This window comes from Cucumis melo, chromosome 2 (assembly GCF_025177605.1).
Source record: "Cucumis melo cultivar AY chromosome 2, USDA_Cmelo_AY_1.0, whole genome shotgun sequence".
NCBI classification, from domain to species: Eukaryota; Viridiplantae; Streptophyta; class Magnoliopsida; order Cucurbitales; family Cucurbitaceae; genus Cucumis; species Cucumis melo.
Genome location: NC_066858.1, coordinates 18,309,545 through 18,321,544, shown reverse-complemented (window position 1 = coordinate 18,321,544; position 12,000 = coordinate 18,309,545). Strand labels below are relative to the sequence as shown.

At 37.6% G+C, this 12,000-nt stretch overlaps 1 protein-coding gene across 3 annotated transcripts; it reads right to left on the bottom strand.

The window, feature by feature from the left end:
- Positions 1-228: 228 nt before the first annotated feature.
- On the bottom strand, positions 229-11,851 carry LOC103500998 (uncharacterized). 3 transcript variants are annotated; one of them, XM_051081812.1, is made up of 6 exons: positions 11,727-11,851; positions 11,266-11,638; positions 4,847-5,043; positions 3,962-4,232; positions 3,180-3,834; positions 229-1,737 (listed from the first exon to the last, which is right to left on the bottom strand). In XM_051081812.1, exons 1-5 carry the CDS (start codon positions 11,735-11,737, stop codon positions 3,184-3,186), a joined length of 1,503 nt encoding a protein of 500 aa, XP_050937769.1. In that variant the 5' UTR covers positions 11,738-11,851; the 3' UTR covers positions 229-1,737; positions 3,180-3,183. The 3 variants fall into 3 exon arrangements, with proteins under 3 accessions (XP_050937769.1, XP_050937770.1, XP_008462698.1); XM_051081813.1 differs by lacking the exon at positions 229-1,737 and adding an exon at positions 2,894-3,093; XM_008464476.3 differs by lacking the exon at positions 229-1,737 and having other exon boundaries at positions 2,894-3,834.
- Between the last annotated feature and the right edge of the window lie 149 nt (positions 11,852-12,000).

Below are 12,000 nucleotides of genomic sequence, written 5' to 3'. Positions count from 1 at the left end.
CCAATTTCCATCTTTCTTTCTAATTTTCCTTCACTTCACTTAGCGAGTCCCACAACATGGTTCTAAGTGCGAAGAATTACGGGTCAACTCTAGTGGTGGTCCCGAATTTAAGTTTGTGAAGAGATTATAAAGATTGAGAAGCTACAAATGTAAGTTTTCCATTAACCTTAATTTTATTTTAATTAGAGTAGTTAAAGCATGTTAATTTCTAAATTTGTTTAGATGTAATTAGAGTAAAATTGATCCTTTATTCTGTTGCGCATGTCTCCTTTTTCTTTACATTCATTACGACACTCCCAACACATACTTCATAATCTCGGCACACTTGTTCTACTAAGAACACCTCTCCACAATGGGTACTAATTAGCAACACATTTTCTAGAGGTTCTATTTGGTGATTTAAGGTTTTAGCGTGCGATACGAAAATAAAAGAATGTGTGGCCCCGGAGTCAAAGAATACAAAAGTAGAAGAATTACAAATCAATAACGAGTGATTACGTGAGGGTTGTCCCTAGCCTCACTCCAAGTCATAGCGCAAACTTTTCCTTGCGACTTAAGCCTTTCAGGTCCTCTGACTCCACTAAATCCAGCTGCAACTTTGTTTTGTCGGTAGGGCTGATTGATCAATTGTGACATAGTTCATGGGTTTCTTTGAGCTCCTACATTTGGACAATTTCTGGCAAAATGCCCTAGTTGTTGGTAGTTAAAACAGCTCCTTGGAAGGCTACTTCTTTCCTCAAATTTCGAATTTTGTCCCTTCGCTGGCCTTCACTGAGGCTCATTCTCCGTTCATACTGAGGTACCCCCCCTTTGTCTCTTCGTTGCCTCTAGAATCCTCCCCCATAACTGGTCCTGAAGTTTATGGGGGTTATGAGAACGAGTTTGGAATTTTCCCATTGCTAAATGCCTACCGCTTGTCACCTGGCCTCGCTGCATCACTCGTCCCCTCTCAAGCCACTGAAACCCAAATGGCCTAGGTCTTTTTTCTTAACCTTATTTTCCTTATCATCTGCCATGCATCTTTCAACCCTTACAGTAGCTTAGACCATCTTAGAAAAGTCAGACCAATTCATGATGGCAGTGACTGATGCCCTAATTTCAATCTGCAGGCCTTCTTCAAATAACTTGCCTTAGTCTGCCTCATCAGATACAAAAGATGAGTCGTACTTAGCTAACTTAATAAATCTTTTCTCACACTCTACAACAATCATGTCGCCTTGGACCAAATTTATGAATTTGCTTCTCTTTGTGTAACAGAAGGAATGAGGATAGAAGTTATTTTTGAAGGCTTTCTTGCAGTCATCCCATATGACGGTACCTTATTCGCATGTCCTACCGCGTAAAGAGTCCACAAGTCTTTTGTGCCTTCTTGTAACAAGAACGTTTCTAACTTTACCTTTTTCTCTTCGGGACAGTCCATCACCCCAAAACATATTTCTATTAAACTTAATCACTTCTCCGTGTCAGCCGAATAAGTGGTTCATGCAAAGGTCGTTGCCTTAATGCTTTCAGTCTCTCGATACAGAACCTTTTATTTATCTTTTGAGGGAGGTGATCCACCAGGCCTTCCTCAACCCTTCTTTCCACCGAACTATGTGGGTTATAGACACTTCGTCTGATGCATGCACTCTATCAGCAAATACGATAGCTAGAACATCTGTCGCCACTTGCCTGACTCATCTCGGCTTTCCTCGTTATGTAGGGATATTCACGGTTCGATTTGGTTTGAAGCTAAAACTGCATCGAACGAAAAATGCAAAAAAAATCTCATATGAAACCGAACCAAACCGTTTATCTATGTCAAACCGAATTGAAATCACACTGCTTATGCATAAATAAAACTGAATCGAAACCAAACCCTTATGCATAAATATTAAAATTGAAATCCTTTATGAACATTATAAATAAACAAAAGGTATACAAAAAAATATAGATTAAATTATTCAATACAGTTATAGTTTACTTATTAATCATCATCATCATCTTCTACTAAGTTACTTATTTAGTTTCTTTTACTAATAATTTTTTTAGTTTACTATTATTATTATCACATTTATTATTATTATTGTTATTATATTTATTATTTTATTATTATTATTATTATATTTGTATGGTGGCGGAAATTTCGCTGTCACCCTCTATTTTATTTTTTTTCCTTTTCTTTATTTTATTCATTTATTAATTTTTTTCCTCCTTCTTTCCTTTTTCTCTTATTTCTTTATTTTATTTATTATTATATTTTTTTATTATATACATGCATTGACATCATACTCTAATTTATTGTGTGTATATTTGATTTGGTTCAAGGTGCATTATTCCTATGACCTTCATTAAAAATTTCGTGAAGTTTTTAAAATATTTTTAACCTTAACTATAAGCATTTTTAAAATCTTACTTAAATTTTGCTTTTTAAACCATTTATAATTTCTTTTTTTCTTTAAAATTATTTTTTAAAACTCAAAAGTAAATATATATTTCATAAAGTTTCCTAATCAACGTTTTCTAAACGAGTATTATAGAGTGCTAACACCTTCTCCGTATACAAATGACCCCGAACTAAACTCTAGTTTTCTTTTTCGCAGACCACTTTTTATTTTATTTAAAATTATTTACTTTATTTCAATATCCAATCACACCACACCGTAAAGAAGATGATAATAACGACTTTTTTTTCGTTTTTAAAATTAACCCTTTTTAAAGACGTTGACCGCTCCGCGTTGTCTCGAGTACATGGCGACAATTACTTTCAAGAAACTTCACAATATCACCTTATTGTTTCTTGATTCTCGTTAATGAGAATTTTTATATAAAATCCTTTCATTATTTTTTTAAAAAAAAAGAACTACCCAAAGAAATTTTTTTTAAAGGAAAAAAAAAAAAGAGGTTTAGGATGTTGAGAAAACAACATTTTGCTTCTTAAAACAAAAATCAATCAATAACTGTTTAGATATTTATGTATGGAAGGTTTTCTTCTCTCAGCCTTCTGTCTTTTGAAAGTAGGGTAGCTACACGGCTTAACATTAACAGCTCCCATAAATTAGCATCACTAATGATAAAATTAGGAATGAAGTTGGAGATCCAAGAAAAGAGTCACTGTGACAAGTAGAATAATTCAAGTGAAAAAACCAAAAGCTACTGAATGAAATTTGGAGATAATGAGCTGAAAAATTAAAAGTTACTTGTTCAGGTGTTCTTCCTCAAAGATGACCGCCTTTCACTAGTTGATAACTGACCAGCCACAGCAGCATAAGATCTGAGTTTCTTCAGGATCGTCCTCTCGCTTACACGCAACATCAAAGAATGATATAACTTCCTATTATCTTGTATGCCAGACAACGTCTCAAGGTCTTCTTCTAAATGATTTGAACCATATAAAGCTTCACGCATATCTGCAAGTGACACGAGAGCTTTACGAACATCTTTGGTAAGCAAAACATCCTTCCTAATTTTTGAATCTTCAATCCAGATACTCTTTCCCATTTGATACAACATAACACCACTAAAATTCCCAGAAACTGATATAGTTAGATCAAAGTGATTAAATGCATCCTCTGATAGCAACATTATGTATAATAATATCAGTAGTTCAGTTTGTGGTTCCCCATCGTATGTTATCTCAAAATATTCAATGTTTTCATTATCACAACCATAATACTCCAACTTTCTCCATAATGATACTCTTGCTTTACTGTATCGCCTGGAAAATAGAGATGAACACCAATCGATAACTAGCTCCAAATCAATGTTCACGATATCATATGGGTTATTTGCTTCTGCAAATCCGTATCTGTGAAGCAAAGCAGCATTTCCCAAAGACCCATATGTATTGAACACCTAATGTGCAGCAGAGGAAACGAAAAAGTTATTCCAAACACCCTTAGACTGAATATGTTTTCCCACCAACCATAAACAGAGATCGACAAGATCTAATTACAAAATCATTGAAAGATTGAATTCTAACCTCATTGCCAGCTTTGACATTCTTTACCATAATCATCTCAAGCGTTGTAGGATCATCTCTGAGATCAGAAGAGTTTGAGTCGGTATCATCTGCATTGTTTACCTCATTTACAAGAGAATCTGATCCTACTTTATCAACAGGAGAATTCCAGCATTTGGACTCGTCGTCGTATGGATGCACATCATTTAGTTGAGAAGTAATATCATCGGACTCGACGTCAGAAGACACCAAGGTAAAATGTACATCCTCAGCATTGGTCTTGTGGTTAAACCTGGATTCATTGAATTGACAGAGTGAGAAATCAAAACTTTTTATTTTTCAAGGTCAAGTTTCTCCAACGATCCTCAAGCCACTTTTGGCTCCAAATTCAAAATAATTGTGGTTTATTGCTTGCTGTTAAAGCGGTTGAGGCTCATCCACAACTTGCAACTTCTTTAGCTATATTGTTTCAGCTCAGCTCGTCTCAAGGCCTTTTCCTAGTGTTGCCTTTTCAAATTCAATTTTGGCTTTTCTGTTAAGGATATATGCTTGTTAAGGCTCTTCCACAACAAGTAACTTCTTTGGTTGATCGTTTCAGCTCAGCTTTGTCTTAGTGTTCACAGATTCTATGACGGATTTTCTTTTCAGAATATATGCCTCAATTGGAATTCTTAAGAAGACACTAAGATTTAGAGAAAAATGTGATGAACCTTAATGGCTTAAATAGGCAGAGTGCAGACAATGGCTTAAACTGTCGTTTCTTTTTTTGGAGTTACTATTTGGCCAGAATTTTGAGAAGTTGAGTACCTCTCACTCACTCTATTGGCCATAGGTAAGCGATGCACAGAACAGAAATTGTAAGGAAGTATATACATTGATAACAATATAGAAGATGGATTCACTTACAGATCTGCCAAAGGGACCATTCCAAACCCATGAAAGTCATCAATATCGAAAGATCTAGACGAAATGAGGCTCCTTGCAGAAAAATATTGTTCGACGCCAAAAAATTCTGGACTGAACATCAGAGGTGCAGACATCATAAGAGGCAGGATATTCTCTTTCCAGTCCTCATACATAAGAGTCTTGTCCTCTTTCACAGTCTGCCTACAAGTGTAAGAAAAATCATCTACATAGATTACCACTTCACATGCACTGCTTCATTACATTATGAAAACTTCATTTCTACAAATACAAAATGAACAAAAATACTTCAAGAAGTGAAAACAAAGCCATATGACATCGAGTATTTTCTTTCGCCAATTAAATTATTCTGGCTGGAATATTCAACAGATCTATTATATAAAATTCAACAACCCTTCAGTCCTTGACCTCTTAGAAAGATATAGAGTATCATCACCTTCTCTTAGCCTAAAAGAATCGAGAACTTGATTGTTGAAATCCCCTTTTGAATCAGAATGTCTTCCTGGTTAATGATGTGGAAATTGACATTAAGAATAGTGGTGCAGTACTGGGGTTAGGTTACAGACTTGGCCAGGGAAGCTAATCTGTTTTTGGCATGTTCCCCCTGCTTTAATAGTTTTATATATATACTCGTAGTGTCCAGACCAACTTACGTGCACCTCAAGTAATAACCTTACAGGACAACCTGCCAGATCCCACAACATTTGGTGCCAAGGAAATGAACCAATAGTGCATCAGTATAGTAGGAGAGGAAAGATTAGTACGGGCAAGGGAATTGTAGGCGTGGGGACCACTCGGGAGAATAGTATAAATATTCTCGAAGTGCATTGAGTTAGTTAGACATTGGAAAGTATCTTCTCGAGAGTGAGGGATAGGTCATTAGGAACGATCGTTTGTGATTGTGCCCTAGTTATTCTACTGTTCGATCCATTACTACTACAATAAAGATCAATACCTTTCATATCAGTATCAGAGCAATCAAACCTCAGAAAAGCACTCAATATGGCGTAGAAACAATTGGAGGAGAAGACTGACGCAAAACAAAGTCGAAATTTCGATGATTAGTGTGGAAATTCAGAAACTATCAAAGAAGGAGGAATCCATGGCATCCTTATCGAAGAGCGTGGAACGATTGAATGAACAAGTCGATGGTCAACAATGTAGTTTCGAAGAAATGAAGAAGTTGTTGACGAATCTCTTGTCTGAGATCGTGCAATTGCGATCTAATACACCTTTGAATAATGAACGAGGCAAATCAAGCGGAAGTAAGAATGAGAAGGAAACACTAACAGAAACGATTGCAATTACTGTTAGAATTAGTGGGCTTGGCCATTAGGGTATTTATGGAAAGATTATGGGAATATTTTCTCTAATTCCTAAATTTTTTCCTTTTCTTTATTCCCTTCTGTATTCTATTTATTATCCCTCATTGTACCTATTGTAAAATTCATTAGAAAATAATAACAACAAGATATCGTGGTTTTTCTCCCAGTACTCAAGTTTCCACGTAATTGATGTGTGCTCTTTTCTCTCCTTTCAATAATTACGAACGAAGTTGCATGATCTGGAGCGGGAGATGCAACATTGGAATGGAGCAAATTCAAGAAAGTAGAGATGTCAATTTTCAATCGCACTGATCTTGATTCCTACTTATTCCGGGTCGATAGATACTTTCAAATTCATAAACTAATGGAGGAGGAGAAATTGACTATAGTGGTTATAAGTTTCAAAGAAGCGGCTTTGGACTAGTACCGTGCAAAGGAGGACCAAGAGCCATTTTTCGATTGGAAAGGATTACAGATGCGACTACTGCAATGAAAGGATTACAGATGCGACTACTGCAATAGTTCCAATCTCCTGAGCAAGGGACGGCATGTAGCCAATTTCTTGTGATTAAACAAGAATCAACTATAGAAGAAAATATAAATCTTTTCAATAAGCTTGTTGCACCGTTGCCTCATTTGTATGATGAAATTTTGGAGAATACATTCATGAATAGGTTTGTACCATAGGGCATAGGATAGGTTAGGGCTGAGGTAGAACGCTGGGAGCCCGTTGGGCTTGTGAATATGATGAAAGTGACCCAAAGAGTAAAAAATAGAGAAGTGGTTTGGTTTGAAACGACGGAGAAGAAAGGAGAAACGGACACAATCATTGAAAAAAATAAATGAGTGAACGTGGTGAACAATCTTAAAGGAATTCTACCGACCGCAACGAAGGAAATACCAAAGGCAGTTAAACTAGTTCCGACGCGGACGATTACGTTGCAAGGTGTGAATCAAGCCGAAGTTCAAAAGGAGGGCATGTTCAAGCGTTATCTAACATTGGATTCAAAGCGGAAAGAGAGAAAGGATTATGTTTCCGCTGTGATGAACGATACACCATAGGTCATCAGTGTAAGGTTAAGGATCAGCGAGAACTTTAAGTCCTGTTAGTACAAAATGAAGCTGACGAGTTAAAAGTATTTGAAGATGCAGTAGAAGAGTTTGAGCTGATAGAACTCCAAGCTGCAGAAGTACAAGAGAGTGGAATTATCGATGAACTCAGTAGTTGACTTATCGAACCCAGCAACAGTGCTTGAAAAGGAGGCAGCATGTGAAACAAGGGTGGTGGCACCGCTTGGAAGTGCGGCTGACTAAGAGGGTGTTGCGACTGGACAGAGGACCGCGGTTAGGAGTAGGCTGGCTAAACTGCAGAGGCACGTGGGGATACGCACCTGGCAGCAATGGCACGTGGGCAAAAGAATGTGGCTCGTGCAGCTGGTTCTCTCCACTAGGCGGCGCGGCTAGCTCTGAGAGTGATTGTGATCGTGCGGCGACTTCGAAGCTGGTGGAGCAATTTTTCCATAGTGGCAACGTTGATTGCAACGGCAACGGCAGCGGCTGTCTCGTGGTTGGTCTCTGTTTGGGTTCCATCAATGTTCATGTCTAGGGTTTTCTCTATACCCTGCTCTGATATCATATTAAAAGTGGTAAAGTGAATAGATACCAAGTTACGTGGAAACCCGAGTACCGAAAGAAAAACCACAATTTGACTTTCTTATTATTTTCTCATTTTAACAAAGAATACAATAGGAAGAATTAATGAACAATAAGCTTGTAATAAAAAAGGAAAGAAAATTAGGTTATATCCTTTCTTGGGCCAAGTCCACTAATACTAACCATCCTCGAACAGGAGATTGAGGCTGATGTTGATTTGAAAATGTTCCTCCAAGAGTTCAATGATATCCTTCCACTCGTTATACACAAAAAGTCTAGAAACAACCCATATGCTATTGAAATCTTCCTTTAAAACTTAAGCTTTCTTGTGAACCAAATAGCATGTGGTCTATTTTTTTTTTTTTTTTTAATGTAAGTAGCTCTGTTTTACTGGTGCCAAAACAGGGGTTTGCTGGTTCTGTAAGACTGTTTTCAAAACAGGGGCATTAAAGCTCTTTTTTTCTCCCAACTGATACTCTATCTTCTTTTTTTCCACTTACAAACTGAGTTGTCTAGATTTTTAACTTTCGGAATAACTTGAGCTCTAATTTGAAGGAGGGTATTGAGACGTTGAGTTGTGGCTTAAGAACCAATTGTTCTCCAAATTCGAAAGGAACTTTCCATTATCTGAAGGGATGACAACCACCCCTTTTGGCTTCCCTTGAGGATACCCTAATGGTTGATCGTCCACCTGAGGCCAACCAAAAATCACAGCAAAGAATCCAATAAACGTCAGCCCTGAATTTGGATAGCTTCAATCTGCCGCAGTCAAACTCTCCAAATCTCTAGAAGAAGCAATGCTCTGAACCTCTGATAAGCTCTGCTAAGGCGTCAGAAAACCATTTCAACTGACTCTCTGAAATAACCAAGATGATCTGAGCTTTAACATATTCTACGTGGACTCGTTTGTTCTCCATCCAAGCGAAGTAGTACGAATGAAGAACCGGACAACTTACATCTTCCATTATATTTAACAGTCGAGAAGCTGAATCGTAACTAAAAAAACGTCATAAGGTTGTCGAAGAAATGTTGGAGGTGATGTCCAAGGGTGGAGGTGGAGTACATGGTCGTCGGATAATTTGTCGGGGAAGATGGGTTGAAGGGAACAGAACGAACAGAAGGGAGGAGAAGAGAGGAAGAAAGGGAGAGAGAGAACTTACCCCATCCGTCTTCCTATTTGGAATGAGGAAGATTTTTCCCCAACAATTATCTCGTTGGAGACAGCTTATTGAAGAAGTAAGTTTTGTGTTACATGAGTTTGGAATTAGAGTGCCTTTGAGAAAGGACCTAATAGAAGTAAAGAAGGTTCAAGTGACTTCCAGTGATGGCAAAGCATAGTCCATCAATGAAGTCAAAATCCCCTTTTTGGCTTCCCCTGAGGATACCCTAATGGTTGGTCGTCCACCTAAGGCCGACCAAAAACCATAGCAAATAATCCAACAATTGTCAGCCATGAATTTGGATAGCTTCAATCTGTCGCGGTCTAACTCTCCAAATCTCTAAAAGGAGCAATCCTCTAAACCCCTGATAAGCTCTGCTAAGACGTTAGAATACCATTTCAACTGACTCTCTGAAATAACCAAGATGATCCGAGCTTCAACGTCTTCTAAGTGGACTCGCTTGTTCTCCATCCAAGCACAATAGTATGAATAAAAAAACCTACAGTTTACAACTTCCATTGTATCTAACAGTCGAGAAGGCTGCTAAAGAAATGTTGGAGGTGATGCCCGAGAGTGGAGGTGGAGCACATGGTCGCTGGATAATTTGTCGGGGAAGATGGATTGAAGGGAACAGACCAAATGGAAGGGGGAGAAGAGAGGAAAAAAGGGAGAGAGAGAACTTAACCTCATCCATCTTCCTGTTTGGAATAGGAAGATTTTTCCCCAACAATTATCTCGTGAGAGACAGCTTATTGAAGTTACATAAATTTGGAATTAGACGCCTTTGAGAAACGACCTAGTGATGGCAAAGCATAGTCCATCAATAAAAACATTCCACCTCCCCCCCAAAAAAATTCACTGCACTTCCTTAGAGCAGGAGTGTATGGAAGAATTGAGAAACAGCCAGCCAAATGCTGAAGCTATTTAGTTGCCACTTCCCGGCTTGAAAACTAATATAGAAAACATAACTTCTTTAAAGAAAAACGGTAAGGCTTAGTCTCAAAGATCAGGATAGTTCCTCAACGTTAGTTCCTTTGGACAAAACCACTTCAATGAAGAACGAGGTGGTATTGATTTCAATTACAAACTAAATTTTCCAATCAAAGAAGATAATTTGGAAGGAATAATGGGTGACTTATTTACTTTATCAACTTCACCTTTTGAAATAGGTATCAAAATCATATGTGAAGGAAACCTCAGAATTATCATCAACATGTTCCAATTGCCTAAGAATCCACAAGCTCCTCACTACTTACACTAAACCCTGAATTATCGTCAAGATATTTAATTAGCTTAAGCATTTTTTTATAATCAATAAACATATGGTCACAAGGAAAAGCATACTCTTATCCTAAATATTTACCAAGGCCCTAATAGCCATAGAGTTCGGAAGTATGTTTTTGAATTGGAAAGTCGTTTAGTTTGAATTACGAAACCTGACAACCTGTGCTTAGAGTGTTGAGGTAGTTATTATATGTCAGGTATATTTGTTGTAGTCTTTTTTTTTTTTTTTGGTAATCTTGAGAAGTTGGTTTACTGTTGAGTGTAGTCTTTTTTTTATTTTTTTTTAGTTTTTTCCACTCCCTAAGAAGGAAAATGACAGTAGAGTGAGGGAGTTCAGACCTATTAGTCTCATAATGAGTTACTATAAGATTTTGGCTAAGGTTCTTGCTAATCATCTAAGAAACGTGCTCCCTTTGGCTATAGTTGAGACGCAGGGAGTCTCATAAACCCTGAATAATCGATAAGATATCCAATTGAGCTTGAGATCCACAAGCTCCTCACTACTTACACTAACCATCTACTAATAGTAGATGTGCACAAGACTCCTCAATAACATGAAAGTTGATCTCTAAAAGTTACTATATGGCTACTCCTACTTCGAGGGTAAAAAAGAGGATAAATTACTTCAACAGAGTAGATAAACGGGTACCTTTACATTACTCACCTCCACAAGTCCAACGGGAAGCAGAATAAAGTAAGTTAATCAAATTTATTGAAAGGAAGAGAAAATAGAAAATGGAAGCAATTGTCTTATAAGGGAGGGGGCAGGTGAGAGAAAAATCAGTTGATGCAGGTAAAAGGGTGTGATATGCCAATAACATCCAGATTAAGAAAATATATTCTCTTTGGGTTCAACAAATGAGTAAATAACACAGTCACTTCAGAGAGTTGCAATTACAAATTTCAACAAAACTAATTCCTTTAATTAACAACTCCATGCATGAACTTAAAGAAACAGAGAAAAAGGAAGTGGACTTACCCTGTGTAGCTCAGTTCCACAAAGAAACTGGTCTACATCTTGCAGAGACCAAAGCAAGGGCACGCATTCTTCATCAGGCAGAAGCTGGAGATAGCCAGCCCAATTAGAGTTCTCCCCTAAACTTCTCTCATACATGAGAGCAACCGAAAGCCCCAGATAGCCACCCAAACCGACTTCTTCTATAATGGAAGAGGCACTGGTGGTCTTGACGGTGAGGCAAGCAAGTTTAGGAACGTTTGCAACAACATCACCCTCCCGTAAATCGCACAAGGCTTTGACGGAGATTCCATTGTCGGGGGTATCCGTGAATTGAAGAGCATCGCTGCATTGTATGCCTTGGGATGTCATCCATCGCTTGAAAACTCTCAATCGCCTGATTGTAAGGAAAAAAAATGGAAAAAAATAAGCAAATATTCAAAACTTGAGAAGAAGAAAAGAAGAAAGTTGATCCGTTGGATAACCTGGAAGTCATTGTTCACAGCAGCTAGCAAGGAACTGGTCACTGCAGTTGCTGGAAGACCCGTGATCGCAAGTCCCTCCCGTACCCGGGAATGATAAAAACGAGTGGGGATTATTTTCTTTTTTCGCATTCCCTTCTCAAAAATATAAACAAAATATTTATTAATAACAATTTCGAAAATGATAAAAGTCCACCTTCCCGTAATAAAAGATAAAAAAATGTCTCATCAATTAGGTCACCAACAACACCAATTATATATTTTATCATTTTTACTT

Excerpts from the sequence above, each read along its gene's own strand:
- LOC103500998 (XM_051081812.1), bottom strand. Across the intron at positions 5,044-11,265 it reads GTGGAACTGAGCTACACAGG|ACTGTGAAAGAGGACAAGAC; the intron begins GTAAGTCCACTT and ends ACTTGTAGGCAG. Across the intron at positions 4,233-4,846 it reads ATGGTCCCTTTGGCAGATCT|GTTTAACCACAAGACCAATG; the intron begins GTAAGTGAATCC and ends CAATGAATCCAG.